General features: G+C 36.1%; 1 protein-coding gene and 1 pseudogene across 2 annotated transcripts; both read right to left on the reverse strand.

The window, feature by feature from the left end:
- Positions 1 to 292: 292 nt before the first annotated feature.
- Positions 293 to 17,956, reverse strand: LOC142607214 (putative CoA ligase CCL7). Of its 2 annotated transcripts, none has more exons than XM_075778640.1 (6): positions 16,803 to 17,956; positions 3,734 to 3,923; positions 1,254 to 1,399; positions 963 to 1,030; positions 748 to 850; positions 293 to 619 (listed from the first exon to the last, which is right to left on the reverse strand). In XM_075778640.1, the coding sequence occupies exons 1-6, from the start codon at positions 17,835 to 17,837 to the stop codon at positions 506 to 508; spliced, it is 1,656 nt and encodes a 551-aa protein (XP_075634755.1). In that variant the 5' UTR covers positions 17,838 to 17,956; the 3' UTR covers positions 293 to 505. The 2 variants fall into 2 exon arrangements, with proteins under 2 accessions (XP_075634755.1, XP_075634756.1); XM_075778641.1 differs by lacking the exon at positions 16,803 to 17,956 and adding an exon at positions 11,361 to 12,515.
- Positions 8,507 to 10,258, reverse strand: LOC142607560 (putative CoA ligase CCL7; annotated as a pseudogene).
- Positions 17,957 to 19,342: the final 1,386 nt, after the last annotated feature.

The following is a 19,342-nucleotide window of genomic DNA, read 5'->3' on the forward strand; positions in this document are numbered from 1 at the left end:
CCCGGTATATATAATTGTTACAAGAGTTTTTTTTTTTTTTTTTTTACTTCGATGCTTCGTGAGTGTTGAGGTATACACCCATTTTGTAACATTCCATCTCCTTTGGAAGTAAAACTTGAGGATAACGTGCACAAATCTTCTTTGTTGTTGTCTATTTTCTTCTGAACTTTATATGTCACAAAAATTTCCTTTTGTTGAACTTTTAGATTTCATGTTTACTGGTAAGAAATTCCTATCATTAACTGAACAGTGTATTCAGATTCTTACATTGCATCAAAAGAAAAGGAAGTAAAAAAGAGGGTAATAATATATATGTTTTATTGTTTTTATTGTCAAATAAAAAATTTCTACAGTTTAGACCAACACAATCTGGTTTAAAAACAAATGTATACTTCGTATGGAGTAGCAGGGCAGGAAGGGGTACATTATCGCAGCCATTGTTATTTGTTATAAGTTCTACAATTTAGACCAACACATGGATTCTAACTTAGAACTGATTTCAATTTCACATTTTTGACCTTACCTTCTCAATGAGCTCTCTTCTGAGGATCTTTCCTGAAGAAGACTTAGGGACTTTATCTATGAATGTCACGCGTCGTAATCTTTTGAAAGGCGCTACCTATAACAAAGAGTAGATATATGATTTCAGATGCATACAAACGATGTTGGCATGTCACACATTCTGCAGAAGAGCAATATCATATCATATGATATTCAATACTAAACTTCCTTTCCCATGCCCCTTACCTGATTAGCAATGAATTTCTTAATATCCTCTTCAGTCAGTGAACTATTGGGTGAGCGTACAACATATGCTATTGGGACTTCACCAGCTTCAGCATCAGGAAATCTGCAGGGTGGAAATGACTCAACTTTCAATAATGTGTTTATTAAATAGGAATTGACATACATTTTTTAGTGGACTGAGTGAGTAATACACAGTTTTCATGGCTTATACTTACGGAATGACAACAGCATCCAATATCTCAGGGTGAGAAATAAGCAACCCTTCAAGCTCTGCTGGTGCAACCTAGGGGGAAAAATGGTGAAATGTTTAAATCAAGCATAACCATACCAAAGAAAAAACCATAGTACAAACATCCTCCATTAACAGAAATGTCATGTCTACACAACACAACACAATTTTAGGATGGGAAACTCATTGATGCATCAACCATAGTTCAATGTTTATCATGATACACAACCAAAGGCCCCTCCCAACTATTTAAAATATTTGTGCCAAGCTAAGTTACCTGAAAACCCTTGTACTTTATAAGCTCCTTAATTCGGTCAACAACATAAAGATTCCCATCTCCATCAAAATATCCGAGATCTCCTGTGTGTACCCAACCTTTTTTATCTATAGTCATTTTGGTGGCCTGTGGATTGTTGTAATAACCTGAAAATGAGAACTTCAATGATAATGTTACATATCTGAATGAATAAAGTAAGAAATGCAAAAGAATTGAAAGCCTAGAGCATTTGAAACTTTTTAAGTTGTATCACTTCTGCTACAAAGATTGACTATATGGAAGAAGCAGGCCAGACACTATTGCAGGCAACAGTTACTGATGACTCGTATGTAGCATGCATGACTGAACATGTCGTACAGAGAAAAGTACTAATTCTCATCCTTGATACGAAAGTAGAATAGCAGCAAAGTTTAAAAGGCATATAAAAAATGTTTAAAATGTATCTTCCCACTTTTCAATCTCATGATAGGTAACCCTCCTAAAATGTCTTCAAAATAATGATAAAATATCAAGTCAAATCTGGTACCCTAAGAACGATTATAAGCACAAGCATTGCCCTTCATATAGAGATGAGCTGAACAGCCATGATTTGGCTGCTAAATTTGTATCTTCAATAAGCACGCCATGGTGATCAAAGTGGCAGCTTTTCAAATATAACAAGCAGGTTAGGAACCAATGTGTATATGTTCAGATTCCCTTTGCAACCACACTTATGGATACTCTTTATTTGACAGAGTACCCCACCTGCCATCATTTGGCATTAGACTGGACTACCGTACCCACTTCTTTTAAATTCTAATAGCAGGCTGATAAATGCAATTACAAGTTACAGCAATCCCAGAGAAAAAAAAAAATCTATATATGAGACTGAATTGGTCGAACTCTTGGAATTGTTACAAGATTCTGATCAAAATAGCTAAAACAATTGCAATTTTCTGAATGGTAAGATAACATGTTATCCCAAGATCATCTTACAGATGATGTTGGACAAATGGTACTTATGGTGGGCTTATTGTTAGGACAATTCATGTAAGGTTTAAACTTCAGAAGAAGGGTTAGGGTTCAAAATAAATTCTAAGTTTTGGTAGGAAAGGGAAGTATTTGATTTAGGATTACGAAAGAGACAGAAAGAAACAAAAATTGAATTTGTTCACAGGCTATGAATGGTAATATGAATCATGCATGTGAATAGTACCACGGCAGTGTACATAAATAGTACCCATAAAGAGTATCATGAATAATGATAGAAAGCCAAAGTAGAAGATAAAGGTAGGAAAGATCACACTAAGACCAACATGCCTTAAATCTTGTAACTCTCAAATTTTCTATTAGTCAAACTCTCCCTATTTCAATACATTCCCACATTTATATAGAATCCACAGCTTAATTTTTCCTAATAGGACCAAAATTTCTACTTTGACTAGTTAGAATGTGCCTAATTGACCTGATCTACAGTCCACAATAAAAGTGAATAAACTAAATAAGACTTATCTATAGTTAAGAACATAAAACCCAAGGTCAACATCTATAACCTACAAGCCACAACCAATAATTACAGAATTATGACAATACCCTAGACTATAGAAATACCAGAAGCACTTTTTGTGGACCTTGCCTCAATGTTAGGCTTCCAAATAAAGATGATATTTATTCCCTAGGCCCATACAATAGTTGCTCCATCAACAAGTTTGATAATAAACGGCACTACTATATGAAAAATCAATCTGACTTAACAACTAACTTTTAGGTAGATCCATCCATGTAGAGAGGGAATGAGAGATAAATACTAAGTTTGCTAAAGCAGGGAAGGGGTGTGTATGAGTTAGGTTGGAGGTTTTTTCAATCCAACTCGAGCTTGATTCCTAACTTATCACATGTATAATAAAATAAACTTATATACATGGTGGGTCAGGTAAGGTCAAATGAGTTGAAAAAACTATCAATCCAAACCAAACCCACCCCGAGAGGGCTGAGACTCGATAAATTTACAATCCACAAAAACCAACCCAAGGTATCGGGTTGGGTCGGTTTCATTGGATTGATGAGATAGATGCACACCCCCTAACTAAGACCAAGGTATCTCAAAGATTTGCACAAGTCATTATCATTCAGAACATTCACTAACAGGATTTGGGCCAGCACTTGCTTACCAAGATTATTAGAGCTCATGGTATAGGATTTGTCTGACATCAGAAGTACAACTTCGGTATGCTTATTAAACATGTTTCAATATTTGAATATGATAAGTTGCCACATCCATGATGCTGGAAAACTAAAAATTATTTAATTAGTGAATGATCTGACTTTCCCACATCTATATGTTGGACAACAAAAAATGATTTAATCAGTCAGTGATGAGCTACCCAACTTTCCCTTTCAATCAAAGACCAGAATATTTTACTATGAAGCAGCATATATATCCATGTAAACAGGTCCGGGAATGCAAGGATCAGGAATGAAACAAACAAAAAGCACTCTACCTTGCATCATATTAGGCCCCCGAACCCATATCTCCCCTAACTGATTAGGAGGGAGAGGCTTCAATGTATCTACACTGACTATTTGGGATTCAACTCCTGGAGCAAGTATTCCGGCTGAACCAGTATTCCGAATTCCTACTCTTGGATTCTCCACGGAAACTATTCCACAAGTTTCTGTCATACCATAGCCCTGAAAGAAAAAAGCGTTCTAAATAAAAATGGAACTTTTCCGTCACCTACTGCTCTAACAAAACTGAAAAGCATGAAGAGAATGACATTTAAAATCAAAAGCCAGGGCAGGCAATGAATTGCCAAAAAAAAACTTCCCAGTATGTCAGCAGTGCAAAAGTGTAATATCTCAATGAAGTATTCTCGAATTTTCAGTGCCTAGGCTGAAGAATTTGACAAGCCACTAACTAGATATACTGCATACTAGAGCCATTTAGCCATTCCCTGCATACTCTAACTCAGTTGTCACAAAGATGGTCTTTCTGGTCAACAATCCTGAGATTCCTTCATAAGTTCAACTGTTGAAATATAACTCTAGCAGTCTTCATTAAACTATTATTTCTTCTCTCTTTTTAAAATTAGGGTACAAAATAGCTAGTAAATCAATTCAAATCCATGACATTTGAGAGACAGGACTGAACAGAACATAGTTAAATATAAAAATTGACATTTCCCCCAAAAGAGAAAATAGTAGTTATTGTTACAGTTCATCCTATTTGCAATACATATAACAAAGTGCTCCTTAAAGTGCTCCTTAAAGTATAATATCTATGAGTATGTTTATTGTATTGGAGTCCAAAGCCATCTGCTAAACTATCGTTATTTGTTATTTTCTATAATTTACTGCAGGTAAACATGACCACTTAATTAATTTGTTATTCCAATCATTGTGCATTCTAGGGACAGCATGTACATTTTTAAAAAGGCAACAAATAAAACATTTCAAAAACATAAGGCAGTACAGACGTTCCATCAGACAACTAACACTCATAACCAATTCATAAAGCTAATATAGAAATCCAAAACACATCATATTCAACTATTATCATTACTTTTTGTTTTGCTCTCTCAGTTCCTCTCTTGAAGTAGTGCCAAACTGTTCCTATCATGTACCAGATCAATTGTGCATGGGTCGTGCATATCTCTCTCACATTCATATAAGATTTCCAAGCATGGATTGTGATTTTGTATGGATTGTGCGCTCCTCTCACGCGTTCATATAAGATTCCAGATATGAATTGTGCACACACGCACCCACACATACATACATATATATATATATATAAAAGTAGAGACCTCATACAAGAGTACATGAACTCCTACCATGTGGCGCTCTAATATTTCATTTAGCATTTTTAACCTCTTTTCATTTAGTTTTTATTACTATTATCCAAAAGATCACATTAACTTTATTTTAAAAGTTATTTAAAAGATGGGTTGTAGTTCAAAATTAAATTAAAATCAAACCAAACCTTATGAAAAGCCCAAACTCACTCACTACCTTACATATTATGACCCAGGCGTGACATTCCACATTAACTTTTTCCCACATTCTCCAAAATATAGGTTGGCATCATAAAATAGGACACGCACTTTGTAAGACTCTCTCTACAATCTTCCTGATAAGACTCTTACTATAAAGTGCCACATCAATTTGCTCTTTCCTCTTCTTATTGTTGATGGTATTTTTGCACAAAAATGGATTATTTCTACACCATCTTCTTTAATATGGTAGAATCTATTAAAAATAAATAAATAAACAATTTAGATGATAGAAGCAATAATTTCCTCAATATGTTTTTGTTTTAATTTCTAATGTATAAGACTCTTGAAGTCAACAAATTATATTCCCAGTTGTCCACTCTCTTTCAAGGAAAGTAAAAGATAATTGTACACTTTAATTAGCAAAATAATTAAATAATTGTGAATTAATTCAAGCCATATATATTCATATTTTTATTATGTATATTCCTAATAATTTTGGTTCTTTTTATTTTCTTCCTCTTAATGATATGTATATTATAATTGAACATAAGATAAGTCTTATAGGGCCATAAAGAATAGATAGAAATTATTTTAAAATAAAATTATATAGTTTTTGCGCATTGCGCAGAACATCAACTAGTTTAAATTAAGTATAGTGTAGTGTATTAATATTACACTACTCAATAACTTTTTTTATTGTATTTTGAAAAATATTCAAGATTATATCATCTCGCTATGCCCCCTAACATCCTCACAAATTTTCAAAATAATCAAATATATAAATAACTATCTTGTCTATGAAATATTCACTTTCAATTTTTTTTTATTAATTAAAATTATGCACAAAACATGGATCGTGGATGTACACATTAAATAATAAATAACAATTGGTTAACATTTAGTTTGATTGTGCATGTTAAGAATAACGAAAACATATGTAATCATTGGTAAGATTTTTAATACATAAATTCAAGAATCATCATAGAGATTGACAACAAAGAGTTACACAAGTCTACAGTTGACAAAGATTCACACCTCCTTATGTGTCAACTCCTAATTAGTACATAATTTTATTTTAAAGTTGACACAAGGTACAAGTGGTAGCCATACTTTGCATTGAAAAAGATTTATATTTTAAACTACAAATTTTAATTGGGCAAAAATTACAACATACTCACATGAGTTTGATTGAAATTTAAGTTGCCTACTTTTGATTTGAAATTTGATACTTTACCCACTTGAGGTTTGATCGATATTTAAGTTGTTTACCAGTGGTTTAAAATCCCATAATGCAAGTGTTTTACCAAATTTTTTTTAATCTTATTTGATCTTGTATTTTTATAATTTTGTATTTTAGGAGGAGAGAGACATTGAAGTAGAGCAAAAGAGATGGGTAAAATGTCAAATTTTAAAACAGATAAGTTGTAATTTGCCTATTTTAATTTGATAAACTCTTAGAGAATTTTATCAATTAAAAAAAAAATGTGGTTTCTAAACATGTTGTAAAGTACCTGCATAACGACAGCGTTTGGGACATTCCTAATACACTCCTCCATCAAATCCTTACCTAAAGGCGCAGCACCAGACCCGATTTCCTTCAACGACGACAAGTCGTACTTCTTCACCACACTATTTCGCCAGAGCCAATATGTTCGGCGGCACCACCCAAAGATGGCTGACCCTATACCTCTCCACCCAGGGCCGGCCCAACAAAATTTGGGGCCTAAGGCGGAAATTTTATATGAGGCCTTTTTATGTAAACATTTATTAAATAAATATATATAATACAAATTAAATTAAGACTAATTTGATGTAAATACAGAAATTGATGAATAATAATAATTAAACTAAGGTTAATTTCATACAGAGGATTGAATATCATAGTTGAACCATAAATTTAAACAAAAAGAACTAAAAAAATATTATTTTTTTAAAAAAGAAACTTACTATAAGTTGGATATATAACTGTAGGGGTATTGGGCCCAGTAATTTATAATGGACGGCCCAACAAAGGTCTTTTGGGCTAGAAACCCAAATCCGAAAACATCAAAATGATCTTGGAGTGTTTAAGTGTCCCATACCGTCCGAGGAGTCGATTTGTCCTCAGAATGTTAAGCCGAGGATATACAGTATACGTGGAGGACAGCAGAAAGAGCGGTGGAATGTCTAAAGTAAAGCTGCTACCACCGCCCATATATTAAAGACCCTGTAAATAATACGCTGGCAATAGAGATGGAAGGATGAGACCTGAGCATAGAGCTTGGAACTTGGACCCAAATCCCAGCGGGCTTTAGGGAAGAATGGATGGGACAAGTATCCAAAAAATGAGGGTCGCGGCCATAAAGTGGAAGATGATGAAGAGAAGATGAGGGATATAAATAGGAGGGAAGGCATACGAAGATGAGAGAGTCCTTTTGAGAAAGAAAAAGTGTATGATAAACATTATTTGTATCCACACTTGAGAAATATTATTAGAGACTGTCCTCGGAAACAGTCCGAGGAGGAATTCTCAATATTACTCTTTGCAAACGATTCTTTGTTTTGTTCCATTGGGCCCAAAGCCCGTTCTTTTTGTGATTGTCTAAAGCCATCCTTAAAATCTAAATTATAAACCCATCCTCTACAAATTCATTGTGAAGAAAGGCCTTTTAAGCCCATTTTCCTCCTAGTCGTGGTTTGGGAATTTGAATTGTGTCCTTACAATAACTATGCATAGTTAAGTACAGTTGTAACCTAAATTTTAATTTATATATTCTTTTTAAGAGAAAGAGATAGATAAATATTATTTGGTGCGTGGCTTTGTAGGATATTAGTTTACAAAAATTAAGATCTCAAACTATTAGAGGAGATTAGTCATCATTGATGTTCTATCACATTTGCAGCATTTTTTTTGAAACATTTTAGGGTTTCAATTGGTTTTAATTTCTATTGGTCTCCTATTTTGGAAGCCTTGTTATAAATGAAAAAGAAAAATACTAAAGATACTGCAAAATGTTCACAATATAATGTGATAATGACTGTAATTGATAAAATTTAACAACTTAATTTATTTGTGTTTGAATTAATTTTTTATGTGATTGGTGACAGGTTAGCTAAATTTAAACTTAAACCCATAGTAAAATTTGTAGTATCTTTAATATCACTTAAAAAAAAAGTACTAATTATTTAAAAAATGTTATATTTTTATAAAATTTTGGGCCTTCACATATGGAAATGGGCCTTTTTTTAGTGGGGAATTTTTTTTTTGGTTGTGGGGCCTCAGGCCTAGGCCTAAGTTGCCTAGGCCTTGAGCCGGCACTGTGACTCCACCGCCGCCAACACCTTCCCCAGCTCAAACCTCTCCATCAAAACCAACGCATTCCCAATCTGCAACTGCCCGTACAGAATCGCCGCCAGCCCAAACACGTGAGACATCGGCAACACGCACAGGAACACGTGGTGTCTCTCTCCGGACACCTCTTGATCCATCGTCACCATCAGCGACATCGCGATGAAATTCACATGAGTAAAAACAACGCCTTTGCTCGTCCCCGTGGTTCCTGACGAGTATAGCAACGCGGCGGTGTCGTTTTGCTTCACATGGTTGATGTTCAGCTCGGAATCTGATGATGATGATGGGTTAAGGTTTAGCAAATCGTTGAAGTGGATAACGTTTGGGTTTGAAGTAAGGTTGGTGTTTGGTCCTAAAATGACAGCTGGAAGGTTGAAACTTTTGACTTTGTCGAACAGTTCGGCAATGGTATTAACTAACCTTGGGTTCAAGTCCTTGAATTGTTTTGAGAGTTCTTACTTCTCGGGTTGTGTAGAGAGGGTTGGTTGTCGATTGCACCCATTGCGACGATGGAGAAAAAGCAGATTGGGAATTGGATTGAGTTCGGAGCGAAGATGACGACAACATCGTTTTTGGTGATGCCTAGGCTGAGCAATCCTTGTGACACTTTTGCGATTGTGGATTTTAGTTGCGAGAAGGTTGGTTTCGGGGGTTTCTGCGTCTATAAGAGCAGGTTTGTTTGGGTACTAGGGTGCGTTCCTGAAGAGAAATGTGACTATAGAATGAATTGGGTCTTTTGGTAACACTAGCGGTGGTCTCATTGACCTGTATACCCCATCTCTCCCATACCCAGATTTCTCCATTTGTATTGGTATTGTATTTAGCTCAAACAACTTGTAAAGGAAGAAAAGTTATGAAGCGGGAATTTTGGAAGTAGTATTATGGGTGTGTTTGAATACCGCTCATTTTGTTGAAAATTAAAAAAAAAAAAGTTAACAAAATAGTATTGTTGGGCTTATTTTTAATGAAAATTTTGTTAAAAAAAGAAGTTTGTGAGCTCTGTAAATAGTGCACAAAACCTACTAAAAAAGCTGCCACAGCCACAAAACGCTAAAAAAAAATTTAAAAAAAAAGGAAACGTAGATGCAAACGCGTCCATCAGTACCCAAACAGGTACTACGAGGGTGTTTGGATTGCACATTTGCGCGTCCACGTCTACTTTTTTTCTTTTTTTTTTAACCCAGTCGCATGTTTTGACTTTTCAGCAGTGAATAGTGCGCGGATGCACTGTTTACGGGTCCCACAAATTTCACTTTTCAGCAACTTTTTCATTAAAAATTGATCCCACAGCACTATTCACACATTTAAAAATTATTTTGCAACAATATTTTCAGTTTTCAGTTTTAGCAAAATAAATTCTATCCAAACGGACTTTACATAAAAGTTTTGGGTCTTAGTGTGAGGTGATATACCATGTATAAGATGGCATCTTTCCTCTCCTCTCACATGGAGTTAAACCCCACATGGAGAGTGTGCACAATCCATGTACCATTGAATAATTAAAATTATATACAAAACATGGGTGTACACATTGAATAATAAATAATATTTGGTCAATATTTAATTTGATTGTGCATGTTAAGAATAACAAAAACATATGTAATGTGTGTTTGACATTGACTTAAAAAGTTAACTTTTCTTACTATTCAGCTTATTTTTGGTTTTTTGCTACTATTCATGGGTCTCATTGCACTTTTTGGTATTATTCATAAGTTTCACTGTACTATTTCAGCTACCTTTTAGCTTTATCTACAATACTTTCAGCCAAAAGTTTTCAATTTAAACTAAATAAATTGTTCCTAAATAGACATGTAATCCCTGCTAAGATTTTCAATACATAAACTCAATAATCATCATGGAGATTAACAAAGGGTTACCCAAGTCTATGGTTGACAAAAAATCACACAATTATTTGTTTATTGTATTGGAGTCTAAAGCCATCTACTAAACTATAATTTTTTCTATTTTATATAATTTACTGTAGGTAATCATGACCACTTAATTAATTTGTTATTCTAATCATTGTGCATTCTAAGAAGAGAAAGTACTTTAAAAATAAAAATAAAAAATAGAAATTTTCAAAAACAAAAGGTGTTACAGATGTTTTATCACACAACTAACACTCAACCAATTCATAATATAGAAATCTAAAATTGTTCCTTTCATGTACCAGATCAATTATGCACTCCTATTACACATTCATATAAGATTCCCAGGCATAGATTGTGCGCACAGACACACATAAATATAGACCAAAATTTAAATTAAATATAGTGTAATGTGTATAGTGTTTGTTAATATTACACAACTCAATAACTTTTTTATCGAAAGTATGTTTTGAAAAAACTTCAAGATTATATTGTGTCAATATACCCTCCATGATCCTCACAAAATTTCAAGTTAATCAAATATTAAAATAATATCTTATCTATGAATTCACTTCCATTTTTTTTTTATAATTAAAATTATACACAAAACATGGGTTTACACATTGACTAATAAATAAAATTTGGTCAATATTTAATTTGATTGTGCGTGTTAAGAATTACAGAAACATATGTATTCACCGGTAAAATTTTCAATTCATAAATTCAATAATCAACATAGAGATTGACAGAGTTACACAAGTCTATGGTTCACAAAAAATCACACCTCCTTATGTGTTAAGTGTTAACTCGTGATTGATACTAGGAAATTTCAAACCATATATTTTAATTTGATAGACTCTTAAGATAATTTATCAATAAAAAAAATAAAAAATAAAAAACATAATTTGTGGTCTCTAAACATGTTGTAAAGTACCTGAGCAACGACAGCGTTTGGGACATTCCTACTACACTCCTCCATCATATCCTTACCCAAAGGCGCAGCACCAGACCCAATATGCTTCAACGACGACAAGTCGTACTTCTTCACCACACTCTGTTTCGCCAGAGCCAATATTACAGGCGGCACCACCCAAAGGTGAGTCACCCTGAACCTCTCCACCGCCGCCAACGCCTTCTCCAGCTCAAACCTCTCCATCGAAACCAAAGCATTCCCAATCTGCAACTGCCCGTACATAATCACCGACAGCCCAAACACGTGAAACATCGGCAACACGCACAGGAACACGTTGTGTCTCTCTCCGGCCACCTCTTGATCCATCGTCACCATCAGCGACGCCGCGATGAAATTCCTATGACTCAAAACCACGCCTTTGCTCGTCCCCGTGGTTCCCGACGAGTACAGCAACGCGGCGGTGTCGTTTTGCTTCACGTTGTTGATGTTCAGCTCGGACTTAGATGAAGATGGGTAGTTGAGCAAATCGTTGAAATGGATAACGTTTGGGTTTGAAGTAGCGTTGGAGTTTGGTCCTAAAATGACAGCCGGCAGGTTGAAACCTTTGACTTTGTCGTACAATTCGGCAACGGTAATAACCAACTTTGGTTTCGAGTCCTTGACTTGTTTGGCGAGTTCTTGGGTTGTGTAGAGAGGGTTGGTTGTTGAGGCGATGGCACCTACTGCGACGATGGAGAGAAAGCAGATTGGGAATTGGATTGAGTTCGGAGCGAAGATGAGGACAACATCGTTTTTGGTGATGCCTAGGCTGAGCAATCCTTGTGACACTTTGGCGATTGTGGATTTCAATTGTGAGAAGGTGAAGGTTTCGGAGGTTTCCGCATCTATGAGAGCAGGTTTGTTTGGGTACGAGGATGCGTTTCTGAAGAGAAATGTGACCATGGAAAGATTTGGGTCTTTTGGTAACACTAATGGTGGCTTCATTGACCTGTATATCCCATCTCTTCCATACCCAGATTTCTCCATTTGTATTGTACTATTTAGCTCAATAAACTTGAAAGGAAGAAAGGTTATGAAGTGGGAATTTTGGGAGTGGTGTTATATGGTATAAGTTTCTGGGTTTTTGGTGTGAGGTGTGGGGTCGATCTAATCCATTAAAAAAGCTAGAAGATAACGTTGAGGGACGACGAGGCGAGCTTAGTTTTGATTACTATATATATAGACTAGGTTTTTTTTTTTTTTTATAAACGCTTACTACAAACTAGTTATTATTGAGCATTCATAGACACTCGTGAAAAATAAAAATTATTTCATTATTTAGCTTATTTTTACTATTATTTATGGGTTCTACTGTACTTTTTGGTACTATTTATAAGTCTCACTGTACTATTTTAACTAACATTTACCTTTATCTACAGTATTTTCAGCAATAAATTTTTAATTTCAACAAAATAAGCAGTATCTAAACAGACCCTAAGTGTGTGTTAAGCAAAAATTAAAAAAGTTAGCTTATTTTACTATTCAACTTATTTTTGCTACTATTCATAGGTCTTACTGCACTTTGTGGTACTATTCATGGGTCCCAATATACTATTTCAACTAATTTTTACCTTTATCCACAATACTTTCAATAAAAAGTTCATCAAAATAAGCGAATCTCAAACAGATCCTAAAGTTCTAACTTTGTGGTACTATTCATGGGTCCTAATGTACTATTTCAGCTAACTTTTACTTTTATCCATAGTATTTTCAATTAAAAAACTTTCAGTTTCATCAAAATAAGTGAATCCCAAACAGATCTTAAATTTACTAAAATGACTAAAAAGCTAATTTAGTACTCAACACACTAAAAACATTCACTACATCAAAAGTGTTGTACTTAAAAATTTTTGAGTCTCAACTACAACCTACCGTTAGGAATTTGGGTTGGGTTTGGGGCGAGTGTCTTTATGCTTGAACTCGACCCACCACCCGCCCCATTAACTAAATGATTTAACCCCCAAACCCTCCCATCGAGCCCCTGCAGGCCTTGCCCCGCCATGCCACTTCAGGGCCTAATCTAAAGCCTCTAATCTGTGGCCCAATCCATGACCAAATCTTTTAAAATAAAAATCAATTTTATATTTTCTTGATTTATGATTTATGATTTTCCCTTTCAGATTTATGATTTGCCATTTCAGATTTATGAGTTTCCCTTTCAAAATCAAAATCACAATCACAAACACAAATCCTATCACAAACACAAGGCCCAATTTGAAGATCCTAAATCCTAGCCCAATCTAATATATATATATATAAAAGTATATCACACAAATCTACAATAATTTAGTTTCATATTTCTCATTTTTCCTTTCAAAATCACAAACCCAAATACATAAATTCAAAATATTTTTCAAGATGAAATAATAAATAAATAAAATGTAAAACACTCCAAAAAAAGGAACCACAAAACACTTGGAAACCCAAAAAAAAAAAACCCTCATTTTTCCAATTAAGGCCGAAGTAGAACCACTACAATCACGGCGACCCATATGCCCAAAGTGCAGTAGACCTAACATAGTGTCTCTGCAAAACAACGCCAGCTTAACCCATTCTAACAAAGACCCAAATCATAATCATCCAACACCCCCACAAGGCTCACCAAAAGCTCTCTACTGTACCAATCCTCGCCAAATGAATACATCACAAAAAGGTGATTAGGGTCATTCTTCAATTGAGATTCTATTGGAACTTTTCTTTTAAAACAAAATCCAATATCATCAATACTACAACAACTTCTCTCTTACAAAACAAAGGAATATCCCCCGTCCCTACCCAAATGGAAGAGTGAGTGGCACAGTGGGGGGAGGCAGGGAGGAGGGAGTAGGGCGGTGGAGGAGTGAGCGGTGACAACAAGTGAGAGTGAGAGTGAGAGTGAGGAAGAGGGAGGGCAGTTGAAAGAGTGATTAGGGTTAGGGAAGTGAAAATAGAGAAATGAGAAAGAGTAGTATTTATACTTAGGGCTTTTAAATTTTTTTAATATTACATATGTATACGGGTTGGGTTCGGGGTAGATATGCATAATACCTTGCACCCAACTCGAACCCAATACAGGTTGGGTTTTTTAAATCCAAACTTAACCTATTTGCTTTACAAGGCAGGTACTCGCAGGTCAAACAATTTTGTCATTCCTACCCGCAATCAATTTCCATCTATAGCAGCTCACTGAAGTTGAATGTTATAACAAAATAATCTTAGTTTATATGTGAAACTAACGTAACTCTCTCCCATCTCTGTCTTCTCTTCTAACGGTTCCTAAAATTTTCTATCTCACCCAAGCAAACATGCCAACCTCTCTCCCCTTCACCAAGCCCTCTCTCCCCTTCCCCCATGCCTAACCAAACTCAACCTCGCCACACTTGACCGAAGCCAACCTCGCCCAACCTTTCTCCTCTTCTCTTTCTAACTGAACCCAGCTTCCCCATGGACTTGTTGATCATCAACATCTTTGCTTGCGTGTTGAGATGAGCTACAACAGTGTTAAGGCGAGAAGTGAGGCCGAGATAGTTCATCTGCTCGATGCATTTCTGGATTGCATTCTTGGTGAAAATTCGAGCTCTGTCAATGTAGCCTTTCTCCATGGCTTTCTATATCTTCAACTTAGATTTCTCTTCCTTTTTGCATTTCTTAGCTTGGCGTTGGAGTGATTTGGGTTGATGTGAACTTCAACTCCATGATATGGTTCAAAAGCTTCTTTGTTTTTCATGAGATTTTCTTTTATGTCGATTAAAAGAAAATTTGTAATGGATGTTTTGAGATTAAAGATGAAAGGGTTTATGGGAACTGTATTTTGCTAAGAACTTTTCTGAGTTTCCAAAGTAATTCTATATGGAGAGAGTCGTGGTTGGTGGCTCACCATGAAATATGGTTGTTTGGCTATGGGTATGGCTATTATGTGGTTGTGGGTAAGTGTTTTGTTGTGGGTGTGGGTGTTTGTGAGTGTTTTGAGGTTGTGGAATGATATTTGTGAGTAGAAATTGTTTATATCATTTTAATATATTGTATGCTAAAATAAAACCTTTAATGTAGAATGTATTGTTAAGTAAGATAATAAAATAGATGAAACAACTTTTTGAGTTACTAAAAGTTAAAGTTTTTAGCAAACTCTTACCTTTGGTTTTCCTTTTTCTTTTTCTTTTCTACGGTCCTATCAAGGGACGAAATATATAAAATAAACAAAATAATAAATAAACAAAAACCAATATTTAAAGTTTCAAGATCCAACAGTGACTAATTTGGGTTTAAAATTTGATATCTCTGCCAAACTCCAAGGACCATTGAGACATAGATAGAGGCGTATTTTATTATACATGGATAGTATAAAATAAAATAAAATAAATTATAGAATTTACACAATTTTACTTAAAATTGACCCACATCAGTCATGTATAATTGTGTAAATGTACAAGTTTGCTACAGCAATTGTATAAATTTACATTGATATTATTTATTTTGTATTTAGTTGTTTATTCTTTCTTTACGTATCTCCAAAATAAAGAAAGAGAATGAATGGTACTTGTTGTATGTGAAAAAAATAGAAAGAATTTTAAAAATCAAGAAAATTAATATTTTAATGAAATGTAGTATAAAATAGATAATCTGATATGGGTTTTGAAAAGTAAAAAATAAAAATAAAAAAAATAGGTTCTCATATTAAAATAGGCAAAAAATTTTGCCCAAACTTATATGAATGCTCTTATACAATAAAGAAGCATGAAAGGCTGCAAAAAGAAAAAATGGGCATCATCAAGTGAGGACTAAGGGTCCGTTTAAATATAGCTAAAAATTGAAAACTGAAAACTGAAAACACTATAGCAAAATAATTTTTAAATATATAAATAGTATCACGGGTCTCATTTTAATTAAAAAAATAAGTCGAAAAGTGCGTGTACGGTTTATAAATAGTATCACATAGTAATAAACATTACCTCTTGTCCCTCTTTGAAATTTGCGCGCAGGAAAAAAAAAAAAAAAAAAAAAAAAATTCTGTTTTCGCGTTCATTATACAAACCACACCTAATTATAAGACCTGGGCTATTGTTAAAGAGTCCTGGTCTTGCCCATGCCATTGACCCCCAGAGGTTTCTGAAGACTCGATCAAATGTACTTTTTAAAAAAGCAACAAATAGAGTAAGACAATTACTAACTCTCATAACCAATTCATAAAGCTAGAATAGAAATCCAAAACACATCATATTCAACTATTATCCTTACTTTAAAAAGAATCACACTTCCTTATGTGTTAATTCTTAATTGGAACATAATTTTTTTTTTTTTTTTAGTTGACACAGGGTACATGTGGTGGCCATACTTTGCATAGGAAAAATTATATTTTAAACCATATATCTTAATTTAATAAACTTGTAAAGTAGAAGTTTATCAATAAATAAAAAAATGTGTAGATTATAACAAGTTGTAAAGTACCTGCATAACGACAGCGTTTGGGACATTCCTACTGCACTCCTCCATCAAATCCTTGCCCAAAGGCGCAGCACCAGACCCAATATGCTTCACCGACGACAAGTCGTACTTCTTCACCACACTCTGTTTCGCCAGAGCCAGTATTATCGGCGGCACCACCCAAAAATGGCTGATCCTATACCTCTCCACCGCCGCCAACACCTTCTCCAGCTCAAACCTCTCCATCGAAACCAACGCACTCCCAGCCTGCAGCTGCGCGTACAGAATCACCGCCAGCCCAAACACGTGAAACATGGGCAACACGCACAGGTACACGTTGTGTCTCTCCCCGGCCACCTCTTGATCCATCGTCACCATCTGCGACGCCGCGATGAAATTCCCATGGCTCAAAATCACGCCTTTGCTCGTCCCCGTGGTTCCCGACGAGTACAGCAACGCCGCGGTGTCGTTTTGCTTAACGTTGTTGATGTTCAGCTCGGAATCTGATGACGATGATGATGATGATGATGGGTTAAGGTTTAGCAAATCGTTGAAATGGATAACTTTTGGGTTTGAATTAAGGCTGTTGTTGGTGGTGGAGTTTGGTCCTAAAATGACAGCTGGCAAGTTGAAACCTTTGACTTTGTCCAACAATTCAGAAACTGTAATAACTAACTTTGGGTTCGAGTCCTTGACCTGTTTGGCGAGCTCTTGGGTTGTGTAGAGAGGGTTGGTTGTTGAGGCGATTGCACCTATTGCGACGATGGAGAGAAAGCAGATTGGGTATCGGATCGAGTTCGGTGCGAAGAGGAGGACTACGTCGTTTTTGGTGATGCCTAGGCTGAGCAATCCTTGTGACACTTTTGCGATTGTGGATTTCAATTGCGAGAAGGTTAAGGTTTCGGAGGTTTCTGCGTCGATGAGAGCAGGTTTGTTTGGGTACGAGGATGCGTTCCTGAAGAGAAATGTGACCATAGAATGATTTGGGTCTTTTGGTAACACCAATGGTGGTCTCATTGACCTGTATATCCCATCTCTCCCATACCCAGATTTCTCCATTTGATTTTAGATCAAAAAACTTGTAAGGAAGAAAGGTTATGAAGTGGTAATTTTGGAAGTGGCAATATAATACAAGTTCTTAGGCTTTTTTTGGGTGTGAGGGTCTGAGCTAATCCATTAAATAAGCTGGTCCTGGTCTATTTACTAAAAATGGAGATAAACGTTAAAATAAAAATAAATAAATAAATTGGAGATAAACTTTTTTTTAGAGTCAAGGTGGAAAATTGGAGATAAACGTTGAGGGAAAATTAAGCAATCACGCTGATGAAAAGAAGCTGCTAAATTATTGAAGGGGATAAAAATAGTAAGTGGATGGAGACAGTGAGGACGGATCGACACCATGAGTAACCCACCATGACGACTTGGGTGTCACAACGTCCGTCTCGTATAAATTAATTACGCTTACGCACGTCGTCGTTTGATATATTTCAGTATGCCTTTTGCTTTATCCCCACGCAAACGCGTATATTTGGACTTCGCGACGCACGTTTGGGAAGACCCCCCTATATGGAAAGCGAACTTGAAAAAGCGAAGTTGTATCCTAAAAGAAAGGTAATTCTACTCAATATAAATACCCCGTAAAAACCCTAGGTATGAAGGTACGCATAATATTCTTAACTCTCGCACTCTAGGGTTAAAGGAAGGAGATTCTAACTCGACCTTCTGAGGGTATTTGGCCGACACCACACCGTGCTCTCTTTTAGGTCCTTTTTGCTTTCTTTTTGCGTATATTGCTTTCGTTCGAGGAGCGCTTGCAACTCACTCGGTGATATTTTCGGCATCACCGCTGGCGCCGTTCCGTGAAAAATAGAGGAAGAAAATCTTTCGATTATTTTTAGCCTCGCTCTATCCCCGAGACAAAGAGTTGCATGGCACTCACCCGATCGATGGCGACGAACAACAATCAAGGCGACGAACCACGTACCACCGCTTTGGAAAGGCAGTCCAACGCTGCGGCGGCGAGCGCCTCACTCGCGTAATCATGATTTGAAGAAACCTTGCGGCAAATAACCGCAAATCGCAGTGCACCACAGAAGACCGGAGGGCGCTAGCCCCGAAGGAAGGAACGCGGAAAGACCCTCGAGGCGCACGCTCCGACTAGACCCGAGCGACAAGAAACCAATCCACCACTTGCTTTAGACACAAGTGCCGACTCACATAGCCACCGAGATGCACAGAGACGAGGGAACGTATGGATGCCATGATGAACGCCCTTAAGGGACGGTATCCAAGCAATCGGACGACCTAGTCCATAGAACGGATTCACCATTCACGGCGTTGGTGAATTCATGCCCCGTCCCTTCAAAGTTCAAAATGCCCCATGTGGAAAATTATGACGGATCCAAGGACCCGTTGATCACCCGGAGTCTTTCGTAACACCGATGCATCTTCAAGGTGTACCGACGAAATCATGTGCAGAGCTTTCCTCACCACTTTGAAAGGGCCCTCGCGAGGGATTGGTACAAAGAAGTTGACGCCTAATTCCATCGCACTTTTAAGGAATT

The sequence above is a fragment of the Castanea sativa genome, chromosome 8 (genome assembly GCF_040712315.1).
Source record: "Castanea sativa cultivar Marrone di Chiusa Pesio chromosome 8, ASM4071231v1".
Classification (NCBI taxonomy): Eukaryota; Viridiplantae; Streptophyta; class Magnoliopsida; order Fagales; family Fagaceae; genus Castanea; species Castanea sativa.

Bases quoted from the DNA above. Each gene is read 5' to 3' on its own strand.
- LOC142607214 (XM_075778640.1), bottom strand. From the start codon at position 17,837: ATGGAGAAATCTGGGTATGGGAGAGATGGGATATACAGGTCAATGAGA. The intron at 851-962 runs GTAAGTATAAGC...TCCACCCTGCAG, and splicing joins TTGGATGCTGTTGTCATTCC to ATTTCCTGATGCTGAAGCTG. The intron at 620-747 runs GTAAGGGGCATG...TCTTTGTTATAG, and splicing joins AGAAATTCATTGCTAATCAG to GTAGCGCCTTTCAAAAGATT.